Below are 19,925 nucleotides of genomic sequence, written 5' to 3' on the forward strand. Positions count from 1 at the left end.
TCACTCGGTGAAAACTTCCCCATTTATTCATTTCCACACTGTATTTCCTGCTTTCTTGTTTATTTACTTTCCTGTTTCGTTTCGATTATTACTGCAACCTACCAGCCCGAGTGGAGAAACATATAGCCTATAAAAATATTTCTCTGTTATTGCTAAACGCATAACATTTTTAATCTTAGATTATAAACTTGCAATATTATAATATTAAACCAGCAGTGCACAATGATTCGAAACAATCATATTTTCATGAATGATAAAATCAGAAAGTTAACATTCGATCCCTTACGAAAATTAACCATGTTTTTTTGTGGTACAAGTGTAGTAACCATGTTTTTTTGGTGCATTGGTTTTACTACAGTAACCATGGTTTTTACATTTTAACTGTAGTAAAACCATGGTCAGTTTTCGTAAGGAATATTATCTGATGTTATAACACGCGCGTGCGCGCGCGCACGCACACACACTCACTCACTCACGCACGCACACACACACACACACGCACACACACGCACACACACACACACACACATGTTTGAGCAGCTATCTTTATGAGGACATACATTGACGCAATGCAATCTCTAGTCCGTTACCATAACCATCAGAAGTACATGCCTGACCCTAACCCTGACCCTAAACCTATAACCTAAACCCTAAAAGCAAGTCTTCACCCTCAAACAGCCCTTTAAAGGGGTCTCTGGAAGTAAGGACCGGCCAAAATGTCCTCACTTTACTCTCCTTGTCCTCACACCGCTGATCTACAACTCAAACCGGTCCTCACAAATATAGATGTACAAGTACACACACACACACACACACACACAAACGGCTAGCTGTGGATTATCTCGTTTATACCATGGTCATTTGCCAAGTTAAAGCTGTTATTGATGTTTACATTGTAATTTTTGATCAGACAGGTGAAAAGGAGTTATTTTTGTCAGTTAATTTCAAACATGGACCAAACTGACAGGAACTACCCGTGCATTTAACGACTTCAATGCACACCTTCCAGCCAACCAGTATTCAAACAGACCATGGTATAAATAACCAAAACCATGGTTCATATTACAATAATGCGGAGCCTGTCTGTACGGAGCCCGTCTGGTCACCTGCTGGAGAAAAAAAACTGACACGCAAATCCGTGGCGACAGTTTTGTAATTCGTTCCCTGGCATTTAAAAGGTTTGGCACAGATAACCGTGCGTCACAATCTTCCGAAGTCCATTTGTTTATTTGTAATGTAAATTCACAAGGACTTTAAGAATAAAACCTAATAAATGTTATAATAAATACAGGAAACCTCGAAAGACGTCTGCTTGTTGCTGTGACAGTCACGGCTCCGCTGTCAACCACGCCCCCTGCATCAGCGCCATAATCACGCTACACCAGCGGTTCCCAAAGTGGGTGCCGCGGCAGACAACTGGCTAGGGGTGCCGCCGAATCTCAGATTTTTTCCAGTAACAAATAAAAATATTTTTTACATCATATATTTAAAAATATATCAAAACACCAACATATGAGCATGTCCAAACGAAACTGAAAATACGCAAAAAAACATATATTTCATACATATGTAAAGTTTAAATATTTTTTTACCGCCACTTGGACTGTTGCTAGGAGAGAATAGGCTTGTTCGACTTGATTCGGCGCCGCAAGATCCGACAGGCGGATGACATCAAAGTACCGCGAGAGCGATTCGAAAGCAAACATTTTATGTTTTTTTTTATGGTACTTTGATGTCATCCGCCTGTCGGATCTTTAGGCGCCGCATCAAGTCGAACAAGCCTAGTGGCTCCACTCGGCTCCGCCCATTGTACTGATGCGCGCTCATGTGGTATCTCAGGTTGGTTTCACGATTGCCTTGTCCGAACCCTAGTTTGATTGCTCCCACTGCCCCCCGCTGGACTGGTTTCATATTATTATTTTTGGGTCCGAACCAGGGGTCGTTTACGTCATCAAGCCTGCAGCTGTTTACCCTGTCGCTTGTAACGACGACACAGGAGAAGGCGGCAAAATGCATTACAGTGCTCCCTTCACTTTTATACATATGTTTTGTTTCCAAAGTTCAGTACATAATGGCACTTTCGTCTATGAATGTACTGCAAATGCTCTTAAGAACGCTGAAGGCGCACAGAAATGAGACATACAGCTCTTTATGGAGACAGATGAGTCTCAATAATAATACATTTACAAAACACAATTCATAAATTCACAGCACAATTCACATTCACAAAATCAGATTCGTAAATTCAAAACACAATTCATAAATTCACAAACATTTTCCCCAACTGCTCACACAAATATATCTCGCAGAAATAAATTCAGAATGTTTTCACAAATATGTATAAATCATGTTCTTGAATTACTTTCCAGTAAACATTTGTGAATGTTGTTACATGTATTTATGGATTGGTGAATCTGCATTTGCAAATCGTCACACGTGTGTGGATTGCTTTGAATTTGTGTGTGGTATTTTTGAGACTGTCCTGCCACGGTGAGATTCAAGCGTAACTTTTTTTTAAGGATGGCCTGTTCAGCCAATCGCGTTGAGCTTTTGATCCACCAATCAAAACGCTCCTTACTGAAGTGACTCGAGAAGCTCGACGCTGCACAGTACTGTGCAGTGTGCCTGCATCGGTTCAAAAACAGAGAGGGACGCAAGAGCACACTCAACAAGTAAGTAAAGTTTACTTTTTATACCTGATGCCACTCTATATCTCATAAACTATTCATAAAGCTTGTTTTTGTTACTGTTGTATAATGAGCCCCTCCCGCTGATTTCCGCAGCCAGTAAATTTGAACTGTTCTCACCCAATCACTGATGACCTGAGCCAGACCAGAGCAATTTACCACTGATCATTTTACAGGATTTATTATGTGCGCAGTGTTGCCTTTGCTAACATTAAACAAATCATTGCTTGCTTTCCGAAGAAGCGACTTCTTCTCTTTGGAAATGTAAAGTTACACAACGTGGTCAACAATTGTATAAAGGCCAACCAATCCCATTGTAATGTATCCTGCTTATTACATATAGCGCGTATTGCCTACGTGAAAAGCAAAAAAGCAATCGGATGAAATTGTATTAGTTAATTTCCAACACCAGAAATCATTCTTGGTATAAGCGAGGTCAGCCAGAGTAAAAAGTAAGGTAACACTTTAGAATAATGGTCCGTTGTTAACAAGTAACTATGCAGAAAGTAATAGGCAGTACTACATTAACACTTACCTTAATACTATTAACTAATATAGAAGCAAGATTAACTAAGCAGTAAGTAATAGCTAATTTAGGACAAAGGTAGTTCCTTATTTGGTATTTGATAATTACTAAAGAAAAATGCCATCATTGACAACTACTTGCGAACTATGACCAATTAATAAAGAAAAAACAATGAATTACTAATCTCAACATTAACGTACATAAAGTGAAAAAATAGGTTGTTTGTGGAAACTAATTCATGAATAAATACAAATACCAAAAGCCAAATACCAAAACATGAATGGATATATTCTACATATATAGCCTATCCATAGAGATATACTGTATTTCATGTAGTACTGCCTATTACTTTCTGCATAGTTACTTGTTAACAATGGACCATTATTCTAAAGTGTTACCAAAAGTAAACTGCATTCCCTTTAAGCAGAGGCTGAGGACTGTGAGTGGTGGACTGCTGGTTAGCTTGGTTGACTCACAATCGTTTACAGCATCATAGACTGGTTCGAGGCCCGCTAGAACCACCAGCAATTTTTACATTGTTGGTCTTGTTCTGTTTATCTGTATCGCTGGGTAGTTTTTATGTTTATATTTCAGTACTTAATGCGTGGTCAGTATGAAAAGAAAGTCTGGAATGAGAGATCTTTTTATAACCCGTATCTGCACTTGATTTTTGCTGCTGAGCTCACACATCAGTGGACTTTCGTGCTATAAACAGGACGAACGAACAGTAATAGATTTTACATTTACGCATTTAGCAGACACTTTTATCCAAAGCGACTTACAGGGGCCTTTTAGTCTATGCATGTCTCTTATCAGTAGCCCATGTGATTTTAGTTTCCATATTACAAAAATTGATTGACTATAAGGAGACGCGATAATGTTGCGCAATGATTGTAATGTAACAAGCATGATCGTATTAACTAAAATATAACACAGCCCAAGTCTATGCCAAATGCCTTGCCATTTACCTCCGTGAAGAGACTGAGACCATGTAGGCGATGTTTATGATGCACCTGCTGATGAGAACGATTCTGCATGACGCATTTAAAAAAAGAATAGACTTTTAAAAACATAACTAAAAAGCATATCATACATGTTAACGCGCAGCTTTATTGTAGGCTAAATAAAGTGCATTCATTATTACTGCAAAATCTGCATATCAAGCGAGTCTGACTATTGCATTAAAGGAATTAACATAATGTACTAGAGAAAATAAAGTGCGGGACTTGATTGATGTTAAGGGTTATTCAAAGATGTTAAGTCACAACAATGATCTTACTCTGACTGAAACATCCAAAGTGCGCACATCAGAATGTATGTGTCTCGCAAACATAATTATGTCTCAAGTGAATGCTTGGTGAAATGCCGGGGGAAATATTTGATCCGTCCAGGTCTTAAGGCCTTAACTCTCGATGTTAATCAAATAAATCAAATAAACATAAATAAAAAACAGACTTTACCTATAGATAGGGGTTTTGAGTTGGTGTGCCAAATTTGCTGGAATTAGATGCCGTATTTTTTTACATAAAATTCACTTGAAAAAAGGATTTTCGTAAAAATCTTCATTCCACTAATCAAAACATAGTAATATCAATGGCCACTGCAAGGATTTAATACCAAGGCCGTGGTGAATTAGATCTGGGCTGCGTTCAGCCCCGACAAAACGTTGCAAAATGTTGTTTAAACGGAAACGGTGGTGCGGGTGAACACCCTGTTGTGATGACGCAAGAGTTGAACTATGGCAGCTGAGAAGGCCATTCTTTGTCTTCTTTTTGAAGAATTTTCTAGGGCTGCAACAACTAATCGATAAAATCGACAATAATCGATAATGAAATTCGTTGTCAACGAATGTCATTATCGATTAGTTGGTCTGTGACGTCACTTGACGTCACGCAGTTATAAATCAAGCGCGTCTTCTTCCCTTTTAAAATTACCATTTTAGATGTGTCTCTCCGTGCAGCATGAGCTGCGCAGTTTTAAAGTCACACGTGTCTCTCCGTGGATGCGTCTCTCCGTGCAGCGCGAGGTGCGCAGTTTTAAAGTCACACGTGTCTCTCCGTGGATGCGTCTCTCCGTGCGGCACAAGTTGTGCAGTTTTAAAGTCAGACGTGTTTTGCATGCATCTCTTCAAGCTGCGCAGTTTTAAAGTTTAAAGGGGAGAGGTGTTTAAATGACAAAATTAAAGATTATATTAGTAAAACCCAATTTGTGGCGTTTGCACTTTGCAAAGTACATATTAGGCTAAATACCCTGATTTGGTGGTTTATTTAGTTCAGAGGTGGGTAACGAAGTACATTTACTTGAGTACTGTACTTAAGTACACTTTTTGAGTATTTGTACTTAAGTATTACTTTTTCTGTTTACTTTTTACTGTACTTCACTACATTTGAATGACAAATATCTCACTTTTCATGGCACAAAGAAATGATTTCCTTGGCCGACCCTCCCCTTGCTCCCACGTTTGGGAGAGACTATTGTCAGTTGCTTCTAATATGACACACCTGAATCAACTCATCAGGTGTGTTAATTATGGAGATATTCACAACATTTTGGGAGAAGGCTAATGAGTTCAGTTGTGTATACTTTTCCCATATCTGATTTACTTATTATAAGCAAAAGATGCAATTACATTTTATCCGATTAATCGATTAATCGAAAAAATAATCGCCCAACTAATCGATTATCAAAATAATCGTTAGTTGCAGCCCTAGAATTTTCGGAACCTGATGAAATCGGTATAAATACGTTTAATACTGCAAAATACATCTCTTCTAATATCTTCAACTGTTGCGTATACCGAGCTGCAGCGGACACATTTAAACGACTTTACTTGGTCGCATTGTGCGAGCTGTCTCTTTAACACCGCGTGGGTTATATACATGTTGCTGCTGATTGGGCCGACATTCTTGACACGCCCACCAAACAAGAGAAAACGTATCTCAAACCCTGTTGCACACGTTGCAAACCGTTTCCAGGAAACGTGTCGTTCAACCCGGAAACCGTAGCAAAACGTTGCGCACCGATTTGAGCTTGAACATGCCCCTGGTCTGGCTCAGCTCATCAGTGATTGGGTGAGAGCAGTTCAAACTTATTGGCTGTGGAAATCAGTGGGAGGGGCTCATTATACAACAGACAAAACGGTGTAAATGACGTGCTCTGTGCAACCAAAACGGCGTTTTTTACACTGTCATATGGCAGGACAGCAGCGCAAAAGGCGGCGCTTTTCAAGCGCCTTAGAATACGGCGTTGTGGACGACTTTTCGCGGGTTTTTCCACGGCGTTTGGATTCGCGACGCCGTATTTTGCAGCGCAAATACTGTTTAAAACGCCGTCAAAAAACGCGTGACACCGTGTGGCGTAATTGTGACACCATCGGCTTGCCATACTCATCTGTTAACATGTGCGCCGAAAAAAATACGCGCTGCTCACGCTCTACTTACGCGTGCTGTGTGAAGCCGGCGTTACAGTGTGGGTGACCCACGTGACGTCAACGTCTCCAAATTAGCGTTTTTTTCAAACGGGTGAAGAACCACGCGGTTGTTTAAAGATTATACATTGACATTACAAGTATTAAATACAGATATTTTATATTTGTACAACAATACATATTTCTTCCTGCCCTTACCTAAATAAGATTCTAGAGACAGGTGTTGTTTGCTATTCCAAGCTGATGTATTAGTGATGACCTTAAAAACTATCACATATTTCCTTTCATTACTTCATTCCATGACAGCAGGTTCTACAGTATTTTTATTTTTTAAATGCAACGTGGAACTTTCAAAGAGCAGACATACTTACAATACTGTTACATATAATATAATATTATATAGTTGTATAATGTTATATATAATTATATAATAATATTACAATTATATGTTATATTCATAATTGTATTTTTTATATTTTGTATTTTATATATATTTTACTTGTTGTTTGGTAATTGTAAAACAGATTAATTTATGTTGTGTGCTATATTGTTACAGACATTGTTATAGTTTTAACTTCAACATTTAACTTAATTCAAAATTTGCATTGTTGCAAAGCACACAAATCTAGTTAAAATAAGTATATAGCATAGATATTAAAAAAAACGTGGCAGGGTCTGTTGGCATGATCAGTCTGTGGCAGTGCAGGGATGAGCATCAATCTGGAATGGAGCTGGCCTGCGGGCCCCGGTCCCCTCGATGGTGCATGGAAGAACATGTAATGCATCAGGCTGGGTTTGAGCTGGTCTGTGGCCTCAGGAGTCCCCGTGAATCCAGGGATGAGACATGGAGAGACAAAAAACTAGTATTAGTGTACAGGCCATACAACTTAATATAAAGGAGGAACAGTAAATTAAACCCGTTTCGTTCAGATTAAGCGAATTATTGTGGCATGAATTTATTTGGGCAGTTAATTAGGTATATGCTTGGTTTAAGAGATATTTTATTCTAGACTTAAAATGATTGAGTGTTTCTGAATGAGGTGCTAAATCCATTTAATGCCTTATAGCGGGGTAGGCAACATCGGTCCTGGAGTGGTGCTGTCCTGCAGATTTTAGCTCCAACCCTGGAAAGAAGTCTCCTGCCTGTGGGTTTGGTAATCCTGAAGACACAGATTAGCTTGTTCAGGTGTGTTTGATTGGGGTCGGATCTCAAATCTTCTGTGCAGCAGCACTGCAGAACCGACTTTGCTTATCCCTGCTTTATAGGTTAACTGGATACAGACCTCAGCACTGGAGCTGGGTAGATTGGATTCAGGAGCCTCCAGTGGTGCATGGCATAACGTCAGGTTGGGTTGGAGCTGGATATGTTGGCACCACGTGTCCACAGCAGTATGTGTCAGGATGAGCATTGTCCACGAATCCAATCATATCATTGAATACTGTGCATAGCATCACATCTATGTCTATGGCTATACATAGGCTGTAGGTGAATAAATTGCAGGAAAACTGTGAGACAGAACATGTTTAAATGACAATTAAAATAGTTCAATGTTCAATCTATTTCATATATTTTTTCAAATGCACATTCTACCTGTCTGAAAATGAAGATGGGTTTCAATTGCAGATATGAACTAATATTTTATTTACCAGTACACAAACAGGCAGAAGAGAGAGGACTGGTCAAGGGCGATGGGCAAAACTGAAAGGACAGCACACAGGCTGATGTGGACCAATAGCTTCTGGAACCTGAAAGAAAAGAATGCTTCTGGGGCCACAGGCAGCACATCTAAAAGAAGAAAAGAGCAGAGCGAATGGACTATTTCCTTATTCACATACACATGAGCACCAAATAAAACTACTGTATTTAGACTCAATTAAAGCTAAAGGAATATTTCCTTATCTAGGTTTCAGTTACTGTATCTGTCAGGTCTCGGGTCTAGCACTGCTTACTTTTGTCTGTTTTATCCTCTGTCTTTGTTTTGTCGAGCACTTGACAGCTTGCCATGTGCTCGGAGTCCGCGTGTGCTGCCCCGCCCCCTTGTTATCCTGTCTTCAGCTCGTTATAGATTTCTCCGATTTACCTGGTTCCCCTTTGGGCTTTCCTCTTTCCCGGCTGGTCTCTCATCATCCTTTCTGAATTCTCCCCTTCTTATTCCCTGTGTTTTACATTGTCCGATGTCAGTCCGTTACGAGTTTATTCTCTGGCACCTTAGCTCCAGTCTTGTCTAGAATCACCTTGTCTTGTCCAGGCTCCAGTGCTATACTCACCCTGTCCTGATATCTCTGTTCCTGTTTTGGTGACGATTCCTGCTGGCTTCGTCCTGTGGCGATTCTTCAAGGGGTTACTCCAGGCGAGTCGAGTGCTTGGTCTACCGGGGAGATCTTCTGCTCTACCGAGGGGTTCTTCATTCTATGGATTCTTACAGCCTGACTGAGTGAGCATCTCTCCCATTTTTGTGGATATACCGCTGTGGATTATTGAGGACTGTTTCTGCTCTTCCCGAGTTCGAATGGCTGTGGATGGTATCTCCCGTCTTTCGACCCGCGCAGGTTGGACACTGTTGTAGGTTCTTGTGGATAAGTGCCTCATTCCGTGGGTGTTTTTTCCCTTTTGAACATTTTTCCCCGTTATTTTTTTCTCCGTCCCCTATGCGGTCTGTTGGTGTTGTGGCAAAATCGATCATCCAATGTAGAAAGAATTCACGAAGACCGGGGAGCCAGGTTTCGAGAGTTTCAATCTTTATTGCTCGAGCAAGCAAAGTGAGACACACAGAGTTCATCTGAAGATGTCTAATGAATACACATCTGACTCCATCTTTTATACAGTAACTTCAAGTTGTTTTTCACAGTGTTAACCAATCATGCGTCGCCAGACGTCACCTTCTACCCAATCAGGTTTCACATGATATCACCTTTTTATTACCTCATCCTCCTTATGAGTTGCTGCCCTTATATCTTACTCAGGTCGTGACCTGCTACAGGTATATGTCAGGTTTACTATGCTAAGATTTAACCGTGGCCAGACCTTTTAGGAAGTTCTTAAAAGAAAAATATACTAGCAGGCAAATGTATATCATTATTGTCATTTACTAAACCCTTCCTTGCTTAACATAGTTTTTATTACCATGAACTCTTGGTTAAATGGATACTGAGTGACCCAAAAAGGTTACTGTTCAAAACAAGTTAATATTGAAAACATCTGTGCAATAAAATATAGTAATGCACAGACTACTGTCTACTTTTGTGTTGTAAAACATTTACTTGAAGTATGCTCGAACTAACTAATATCTGCAAAGTGTTTTTGCTGTATGTCTCTTCAAAGTGTCTGTGTGTTTGTAACGTTAACCAGATGTCTAATGGTGCCGCTTGGTGCTCATCCTGGACTCATAACCTTTGACCCATGGGCAAATAGCCTTTGCTACGAGACTCCTAGTCTTTGCTGTATCAGAGATGTGCATGAAATCTATAACTAACTTAAATGTACTATTTCACATAAGAAACTCAATACTATAATAGAAAAACCACCATATAATCCCCCCTTTGAGGCTGAAAAGCCTCATACTCCAATCAGGTGTTATCCTTAACCATAGGGAGTTAATAGACTAACATAAAACGTAATATCAAACAATAGATCAAAAGTGTTTTAAAAATTTCAAATTGCATGTGCATTCAGTGAATAATATAATAATACTTAGGTTATTAGCAAGCAATGTATGAAAAATATCCTTCCACCATTCTGTAAATACTTCATAACATGAGTATTTCTGTCTTTTTAAACCCTCTAAGCTTCAGTAATTCTTGACCCTTAATATTAGCATATGTGTGAGTATTATCCATGCTATGTTGTGACACAGCATGACTTCATTACACATGGCCAAATGCATAATGTCAATAAAAGAAATGCAATAATGCAAGCCGCAATTAACATCAAATTTTTCATGTTGGTAAACACACCCTTGATCCAGTCCCAGTTAAAAGTATCTGAGGTAACCTCAGATTTGGTCAAAGTCTCAACCATCAATGAAATGTTTTTCATCCCTTCATCGATGAGATGTCCATCGGCGTCGTTCTCTGGAATATAAGTGCAACAGGTTTCTCCAATGACAGCACAAACTCCTCCTTTTGCTGCTGTCAATTGGTCCAAGACCAAGCGATTTTGCAACACAGTCAATCGTAGTCCACGTAGCTCCTCCTTGATGCCTTTCATGACAATGTTCGTGGTATTCATAAACGATGTAAGTTCAAATCTGGTGATCTCGACTTCATTCATCAAAGAACTGACTCCCAACATAGGACTAAAAGCAGCTGAAACTTTCTCTGCCACTGTCCAGATGTGATGATTCTTTGGCACGGGGCTATTAGATAGGAAATCAAACAGTCCTCTTCGTGTCCTCTGTTGTCGTGTTATCATTTCATGTGGTATGATGATCGCTCCACCGTGTAGCTGTACCAAGGAACACAGTCCTGTCCACTCTCTAGGTAATGATAGGTATACTCTGTAACCGCACAGCCAGTAATGTTCTTGTAACACTCCAGCTCCTTGTCCTCTGGTATGTGTAGTGAGGAGCAAACTGCTAAGCACTGACTCCTGATCCATTCAGCACTAAATAAGAACTCAAGCGCCATGATTGTTTGTGTCAAATTAGGCCTTTTCCATTCCTTGACGTCCACTTTTAAAGGATATATTAACGCTGTCATCCTCAGACAGGTCAGACACATCTGTCGGGTAGTCTGATTAGTTGTAACTTCATTATGAACAGTAGAGCACTTAACCCTTGGAATCTTTCCCACACGATGCAGTCCCTTGGATCTTTCGTAACACACCAACTTGTCTGGTATGTGTCGAACTGTAGCCACTTGACCAAACACACGGTTGATAATCTTGAATTTTTCCAGTGTTTCATTGGCATGTTGTCTGAAATACAAAGTGTCAGATGCTGTGAAGGATGCTGCTGCTACTGCGACTAGAGCCAAGTTCTCCACTGTGTCTGGGTCCTGATGAGGCCACCAGTCTCCTGCCGCTGTGCTGTGAGGAAACAGACATAACAGTTCCTTGGGTTGTTCCTTGGTCGGGGACCAAGAAAAAGAGAGTAAACATTTTGAAAAAATGTAAAGACTAAAGTAGTTACATATGTGTTTACTATAATACTGTACTTTTGTTATTTTCATGTTTGATTAATGGCTGCTTAACATTAAAGTAAAACTCCATTGCTAGTGACATTCTACTATTTTTGTTTTCTTGTTTGAATAGTAGCTGGTTTAGCTGGAAGACAATTAAAAAATGTGATGTTCGCTATAAAATATGCTGTGATAAATGAAAACACTTCTTTTAGCCTAAATCCACAAATAATGTGTTATTGTTTATGTACACGTGATTAAAACGTTGTATAGACGTTCAGGTCAGACAGGACCGATTTTGGACCTTTTTAGAAACTGTCAATTTCAGACACATAAACCTTAAGACATAATTGCTTGTCTTACACGAATAAACGTCCAGAAGATGACAAATTTGGACGTCCAGGGACAGCAGAAAAGACGTGGTAATCACGTCAGGTGACGTCAAAGACGTCCGTTCAACTTTCATTTTGGAACTATTCTTCAACCGTGACGGGACGTGTCGGACTGACGTCTTTTCAACGATCATTAAACGTCCAAATGTTTGTCGGGTTCCGTCGGACCAATGTTTGCTGGGTGTTAATCAAAATCTACACCTTTAAAGGGGATAGTTCACCCAAAGATGAAAATTCTGTCATCATTTACTCGCTCTCTGGTTGTTCCAAACCTGTGTAAATGTATTTGTTTTGCTGAACACAAAGGAAGATATTTGGAAGAATGTCAGTAACCAAACAGATCTCATCCCCCATTCACTGCCATAGTAGAGAAAATAAATACTATGGGAGCGAATGGGGGATGAGATCTGTTAACTGACATTATTCAAAATATCTTCCTTTGTGTTCAGCAAAACAAAGAAATTTAAACAGATTTGGAACATCCTGAGAGTGAATAGATGATGACAGAATTTTCATCTTTGTCTCGATTGATCCACAAGCAGCTCTCATGAAGAGCACCAGAGAGATCGAGCTGCTGACCCGGCAGAATCATCGTCTCTTATGGTGGTTTCAGGGCGACTGAAACTTTTTACAAGAACAAATATTGTTTTAACATGACCCGTTTTTATTGATGGTAGCTTTAAAACGCTAGCAGAGCTATCATGACATTGTTTCTGATAATCTCCCTTTAATTTCGTAATTTAGAAATACACATGGTATTCTATATACCGCAATGAGCGGGGTTGTCGTTAGAGGGCAGTAGCGTGCGTGCGGTCGCTCGTGTCCACGCGAGAGAATAAAAGTGTGTCCCAGAAAGCACCGCGGCTCGTGAGATTTGCCAGTCATCTTCTTGTGTGTTTATCTTACAGTTCAGGCATCTCACCCGTGTTTGTCTCATGCGCTGACTTTGTTGTTTTGCCCTTAAGATATCGAGTTTAAACCTCTGAGCGCCAACATGAAAGAATTAACGGCGAAGAAGCGCGAGAAGGCGCGTGCGGATAAAGAGAAGACGTGCGCGGAACCGCAGGATGTTGAGATGAAGGAGGACGAGCATAAAACCGCGAAAGAACAAGATCAGCTAACACTAGAAGGTCTGAACATCATCTGTCACATAGAACATTATGACTTTAATCTGATAATGGCGGCTAACGAGGAACTGATGATATGATTGTAAAACTGTCACTAAAATACAAGTCCTCTGTGTGAGAGCAGGTGTGTTTCTTCCGTGACGCCGAAATTAAATGGCATTTCGAGCTCGTAGAGTCATGAACTAAGTTCAGGTTCACGTGAGTCGAGTCTCATAAGATCGGTGTGATGTTGTTGTCAGAGAGTGTGAGATTCACTGTCAGCTGTCACGCAATGAAATGAAAGTCTGTCTGCATGAATGACCTGTAATATCAGAGAGGTATGTTTCAGTTCACTGTGTCGTCATCAACACAACAGATCAAGAGAAAATTGAAACGGGGGCTGCACGATCATTTATCGCGATACCACTAAACCCTATTGTACTCGAGCTGGCTGCGATATGCAATGTGTCGATATTTGTTTTAATGCGTAGCTAATAAGTGAAGCACGGCTCTGGGATCAGTAGAAATGCTGCTCGATGATCTAAAAGCAGCGCGAGTTTGAGTCGCTTATAATGTGCATTTGAAAAAGCAACACCGTCAAACATGATCATTATAAATATACTTTATTATCATAAAAATACCTGATGAGGCTTGAGGAACAGTGATAAAAAGATGTCCGTAGGCATTTCCTAGATTCTAGAGCGTGTTATGGTCTTCTTCTGCAGTGCGTATGTGGAGTTTCCGCACGAGAGCGCCCTCTGGCTTTAGGACGCAGCAGCATTTTCCCGTACTTCACTCAAAAGCTGGGCATAAATCACGTGACACTTACCGTCGGTTTATCGCGACAGCCCTTTTCGATTGAAGAAGTAAAATCATGAGATGTTTGTGTTACAGAACAACACTGGTGTGTAAAATATCAAGCCTGTGTTACAGAGACCAGCGTCAGATCATCTGTATAATGTGGGAAAGTGTTGAGTCCAGCGCTCTCGCAGATGAAGATGAAGATGGTGATGATGTTGTTGTGATGTTCTTGCAGATATTAAGGAGCATGTGAAGCAGATCGAGAAAGCCGTTCTGGGGAAGGAACCTCGATTTGTTCTCCGCGCCCTGCGAGCTCTGCCGTCCACCAGCCGCCGGCTCAATCCTAACGTTCTGCACAAGGCCATATCAGGATTCTTCACATCCAACGCGGCTGGAAAAGAGTTCCTGCTCGGCTTTCTGGAGCAGGTACTTCAGTCATAACCTTCATGGCTTTTCACGGTGAAGTGAAGTCAAACCGACAGGATTCCGGAGGGTTTGTTTGGTGACGAATGGCTGTCTGACCATGTTTGTGTCTTTCAGCCGGCGGAGAGCGAAGGAGACGTGCAGTTCAGACCTCGCACGGGTAAAGCTGCGGCGGCTCCGCTCATTCCAGAGGTGGAGGCGTATCTGCAGCTGCTGCTGGTGGTCTATCTCACCAACCTGAAGCGTTACGCTGAGGTCAGCCCAGAGAAATCACACCCGGACACAAACTTCAGCTGTCTTCACCTCATCGACGGATGACATGGGAGGGTCACGTGTAGGGATGGGCGATATTATATCGTTTGCGATATACCGGTAGAAATTCCCCACACGATAGGAATTAGTCTTCCCGTGATATAAAGGATAAATTCTAGTTGATGACGTATTTCTTTGTGAGACCCATTCACAGCTCATATGTGAAGCGAAAACGGGTATAGCGGAGGGCGGACGTGAAGCTGAGAAAGAGTTTGCACTAAAGCTCTAAATCTCGTTTAGGTTGGCACTGTAGATGCATCCGAGTTAATGTTTAGTTTCACTTTCGATTTATTTCATTCGTTTGTTAAGTATTCGTTGATAGTCATAATACGTTACACCACAACATTTAGTTTGGCTAAAAGTATTTATTTAAACATTCGTTAGATGTTATGCGCGCGTGCGCAAATAGTTTAATATGATTTCTTGCCTGTTATATGAACGGAGCGTCCCGTGCGCAGCTCACACCCACATGTGCTCTCATAGCGACACAGCGCTGCTGCCTGTTTACATACAGTACAAATGCCAGTTTGTATGACGTTATTGTAAATACATTTATGAGCGTATAAAAGCATGGATTATTTCATTAGATTTCTTTTATCTGCATGTTTCTGTGCTCTTTCTGTAGCGCGAGTCATAGACAGATTCAGTGAATGTTGCTGTGAGAAGAGAAGGTTCACACAGTTCAAGAGAGAGTGATTGACAGCGTGATGCGATCGATCGTTTCCGCCCAACAATAGAATATATACAGTTTTAGGTGTGACATGATGTGTTTATTGAGCTTTAGTTCATTTAACTTTTCTTTACTACAACCTTTTGAAGTCGAATCTCACTATTACATTTTATATTTACAAAAATACTGTAGGTATATTTTAGGAGCTGTTTGATTTGGGGTAAGTTTTACTTTTTGATAATATTTGTTTTTCTGAGGGTCTTGACTACATGCAGCTACTATCACTTGACGCAAAAAACAGCGGTGGATGGCGTTATGGATATATCGTCATTTTTATCGTTATCGTAACAAATACCAGGAATTATCATGATAGAGTTTTAGGGCCATATCGCCCATCCCTAGTCACGAGAGCTTTGATGTCATGCGGTGATGGGTCTGTGCAACATTTCTAACGGATTTGTGTCTCGCAGGCTCAGAAAGTGTCCGATGACCTGCTGCAGAAGATCGGCCCTCAGAACCGCCGTGCTCTGGATTTGGTGGCCGCTAAGTGTTATTACTATCATTCCCGCGTGTACGAGTTCTTAAACCAGCTGGACGCTGTACGCAGGTCAGTGACGTTCAGTCCGTGACATTTCAATTCGTGACATTTTTCATGCTCATATTTTGTGTTCTTGATTGATGTCAGTTTTCTGCACACGCGTCTGAGGACGGCAACGTTACGTCACGACGCCGACGGTCAGGCCACGCTTCTCAACCTGCTGCTGAGAAACTATCTGCAGTTTAATTTATACGATCAGGCCGAGAAACTCGTCTCGAAGTCTGTGTTCCCTGAACTGGCCAATAACAACGAGTGGGCTCGATATCTCTACTACACTGGTCAGTTACTTTCACTTTCTTCCGTTTGATTCATGTTTCTGTGGACTGGTTTGATTTGAATTTGCATCTTTATTTTTTGTTGATTGTTTTTTAAAATATGACTATATACGTAGATTTCACTTCTGGTTTTACATTAAACAATTTACGAATGATTTCTTTTTTAATGACATGAAATGTTGGCTTAATGTCTTCAAGGCTTAAAGGCGGGGTAACCGATTTCCGAATTGCACTTTAGACAACTGAGTTGGGCCGAGTACCAAAACAACCTTGTAGCCAATCAGCAGTTAGGTGCACAGGACGGACATTAGCCGAGCCTAGCGCTGACGAAAGCGAAAGATGGGTGTAGGGGTGTGTCTGTTTTGGTGATTTGAACATCAACAACGGCTAAGAGAAATCGGACACCCCGCCTTTAAGACATATTTTATTGTCAGTTGGTGTTAAAATAACTCGAGAACAACATAAGACACGTCAGCTTCAGGCAATACTGTGATGATATTTGTCATGATCTCGCATGTCTAATGAGATAGCACGTGGAAGGTTTGCGCGTGATGTCATTGTTGATTGGTTCAGGTCGGATCAAAGCCATTCAGCTGGAGTATTCAGAAGCGAGGAGGACTCTGACAAATGCTCTGAGAAAAGCTCCTCAACACACCGCTGTGGGCTTCAAACAGACCGTACGTAGCCTCACTCTTACACACACACACACACACACACACGTGCATGGGTTGTGTTTGTGTTGTGACGGTTGATCGTGTGTGTCTGTCAGGTTCATAAGCTGTTGATTGTAGTGGAGCTGTTGTTGGGTGAGATTCCAGACCGTCTGCAGTTTCGTCAGCCGTCTCTCAAGAGATCTCTCATGCCATACTTTCTGCTCACTCAAGGTGCTCTCTCTCTCTCACACACACACACACGCATGCACGCACCGTTAAAAAGATCATCTGCAGATCTGTGCACCTCTAGTAGTGAATTGTTGAGATGTCCAGTATCGACACAGCTGTATTCAGCACAAGTGCACACGTGTCGTGTCATATTGCATGCACTGAACTCACGTGTGATGTTTTTGCACTGATCTCGTGTGTGTTTTCTGTCCTGATCAGCCGTGAGAGCTGGAAATCTTGCTACGTTTAACCAGGTATTGGATCAGTTTGGAGAGAAGTTCCAGACAGACGGCACGTACACGCTGATCATCCGCCTGCGACACAACGTCATAAAAACAGGTGTGAGATCACATGTCTCTCAGCTCACATTAGAGTCGTGTTGTTTTATTGGCTGTTCGCTGTAAACAGAGTGTTGGTGAATGTCATCTGACGTGAGGGCTTTCACACATGTCTAGAGAGAGGATGGTTATAGTGTATATTTTGGGGTGATGATGATATAATAAACGGTCTCATTCTGATTTTCTGTTGTGTGTTTGTGTTTGTGTGCAGGTGTAAGGATGATCAGTTTGTCATATTCACGCATTTCTCTGGCTGACATTGCACAAAAACTTCAGCTGGACAGTCCTGAAGATGCCGAATTCATTGTGGCCAAGGTCAGACACACACCCACTATACTGCTTTTATTCTTCTACTTTCTAAATGAATTCACGTTTGCTGGCTTTCTGAAGCATTGCTTAGATCAACTTCTAAAGCCCCAGCAGCACTTGAAGCTTCAGAGCTACATGTGATTGTTAACTGCTTTCTAGAGGACTTCTGTAGAGCAGTCGGTGGTGTAGTTGCACAGCTCGTGAGAACTGTTGGTGATGTTTGTGTGTGCAGGCGATTCGTGATGGTGTGATTGAGGCCAGCATTAACCACGAGAAGGGTTACGTTCAGTCTAAAGAGACCATGGACATCTACAGCACCCGTGAGCCTCAGCTCGCTTTTCACCAACGCATCTCCTTCTGTCTGGATATACACAACATGTCTGTCAAGGTAGAAAGAAGCTCAAAAGATTTGACCGTTTGTCATACGGACTGCTCATGTGGCTCAATAAGTGCTGATGTGTGTGTGTGTGTGTGTGTGTGTGTGTGTGTGTGTGTGTGTGTGTGTGTGTGTGTGTGTGTGTGTGTGTGTGTGTGTGTGTGTGTGTGTGTGTGTGTGTGTGTGGTGTGTGTGTGTGTGGTGTGTGTGTGTGTGTGTGTGTTGCAGGCGATGAGATTTCCACCGAAAGCTTACAACAAAGACCTGGAGTCTGCTGAGGTAACAGCCTTGTGTTGCGTGTGCGTGTGCGTGTGTGTGTGACAGACGGGAGATGAAACAGATTTGTATGTGTTGACAGGAGAGAAGAGAGAGAGAACAGCAGGATCTGGAGTTTGCTAAAGAGATGGCGGAGGATGATGATGACAGTTTTCCTTAAGTCTTCATCTTTATCATTCTTGATTTGTGTCCAAACAGAATAAATGTCTCATCCGTGTCTCTCATTTGCCTCAGCTGTGCTCTGTCATGTAAGATGAACAGCTGATGTTTTTCACTTCTACCGTAACCACATATATATTAAATAGTTGTCCTTACATAAACGAGACATTTGAGTTTTGATTGAGCGTGGAATCTTCCTGGCACGACAGAAGTTGGCTCATGTTATAATATTCACAAGTGTCACTGAATTACATTTGATCCCATGAGGGTTTTTATTCAAACTGATCATATCTTCAGTTCTCTGGCGTGGCTTCAGCGCTGCACGTGACGCTGAAACATGTTTTTGCAATGTGTTTAGTAATGAATCGGCATGAGGACGTTTACATATGATGTGCCGTCACGAATGACAAAGACTTTGACAGAACTTTGAAGGGTTATTCCATATAGCAAGGCCAAGCCACACAGACGCGTTAACAGCGGCACACTGATGTTTAGGCTTGATTGAACATACTATTGGTCTCTTTACACTTGGTCACTTTGTAGAGTTCACTTTGGTCATGATGTGAAAGAGCGTTTTACAATTATAAAGCGGGACGAATAAGAGACGACAGGAGGTTCAACCAACTCGCAGACTCACATCTTCGCCCAATCACACGATGAGACCCTTTCTTCTGATGTCTGTCCAGTCTATGTTCTCCAAAACCTCTGGAAACGAACACATCACCTGTTGATTTAGTTTTCAAGGAATGAATGTTGCCTTCACGTGCTCTCAGAAATGTGATTGTTCTTGGAAAGAATGGAAGACGCCAGATTCATGCTTGCACAGCTGTTGTGGGATGTTGGTGAATTACATGCTATTTCTGCTGTTTGAAACCTACCCTTACCAAAAGTAACCATGGTTTAAAACAAAAAAGCATGGTTTTACTACAGTTTAAAAAAAACGATAGTTACTGTAGTAAAGCCATGGTTACTACACTTTTACCCCCCCCCTCCGAAAAATGTTTTCATAAGGGTACAATATCCTTCAAATGATTATTCATGAATGTAAATATGTATTAATTTAACAAGTCAATGAAGCTGTAAAGCATCTGCCACAGCAAAAATCCTTCTCCCATCTGAGAACCGCGACCATGTTTAAAGTTCTTAAGGCGTTTAGATTTGGGTATCAAAATTGTTTTCTAATTTCATTGGAAACGCGACATCTGAGGGTGTATTTTACTTAGGAAACTCATATACCATAGAATACAATGC

General features: G+C 41.1%; 1 protein-coding gene and 1 long non-coding RNA gene across 2 annotated transcripts; one reads left to right on the forward strand and one right to left on the reverse strand.

Moving 5' to 3' along the window:
- Positions 1-8,131: 8,131 nt before the first annotated feature.
- On the reverse strand, positions 8,132-14,250 carry LOC130550617 (uncharacterized). Its single transcript, XR_008962456.1, has 3 exons — positions 13,898-14,250; positions 8,591-11,666; positions 8,132-8,426 (listed from the first exon to the last, which is right to left on the reverse strand). It is a non-coding gene; the product is annotated as an uncharacterized LOC130550617 (long non-coding RNA).
- Positions 12,981-18,838, forward strand: psmd3 (proteasome 26S subunit, non-ATPase 3). The gene is made up of 12 exons (XM_057328116.1): positions 12,981-13,280; positions 14,293-14,483; positions 14,598-14,735; positions 15,933-16,069; positions 16,148-16,338; positions 16,909-17,012; positions 17,105-17,219; positions 17,436-17,555; positions 17,766-17,869; positions 18,096-18,251; positions 18,468-18,518; positions 18,598-18,838. The coding sequence occupies exons 1-12, from the start codon at positions 13,145-13,147 to the stop codon at positions 18,673-18,675; spliced, it is 1,521 nt and encodes a 506-aa protein (XP_057184099.1). The 5' UTR covers positions 12,981-13,144; the 3' UTR covers positions 18,676-18,838.
- The last annotated feature ends 1,087 nt before the right edge of the window (positions 18,839-19,925 follow it).

This window comes from Triplophysa rosa, unplaced genomic scaffold, assembly GCF_024868665.1.
Source record: "Triplophysa rosa unplaced genomic scaffold, Trosa_1v2 scaffold36_ERROPOS532353, whole genome shotgun sequence".
NCBI lineage: Eukaryota > Metazoa > Chordata > Actinopteri > Cypriniformes > Nemacheilidae > Triplophysa > Triplophysa rosa.

Coding starts and splice junctions, on each gene's coding strand:
- psmd3 (XM_057328116.1), top strand. CDS start 13,145: ATGAAAGAATTAACGGCGAAGAAGCGCGAGAAGGCGCGTGCGGATAAA. Junction 17,556..17,765: donor ACACAACGTCATAAAAACAG/GTGTGAGATCAC, acceptor GTTTGTGTGCAG/GTGTAAGGATGATCAGTTTG. Junction 18,252..18,467: donor TACACAACATGTCTGTCAAG/GTAGAAAGAAGC, acceptor TGTGTGTTGCAG/GCGATGAGATTTCCACCGAA.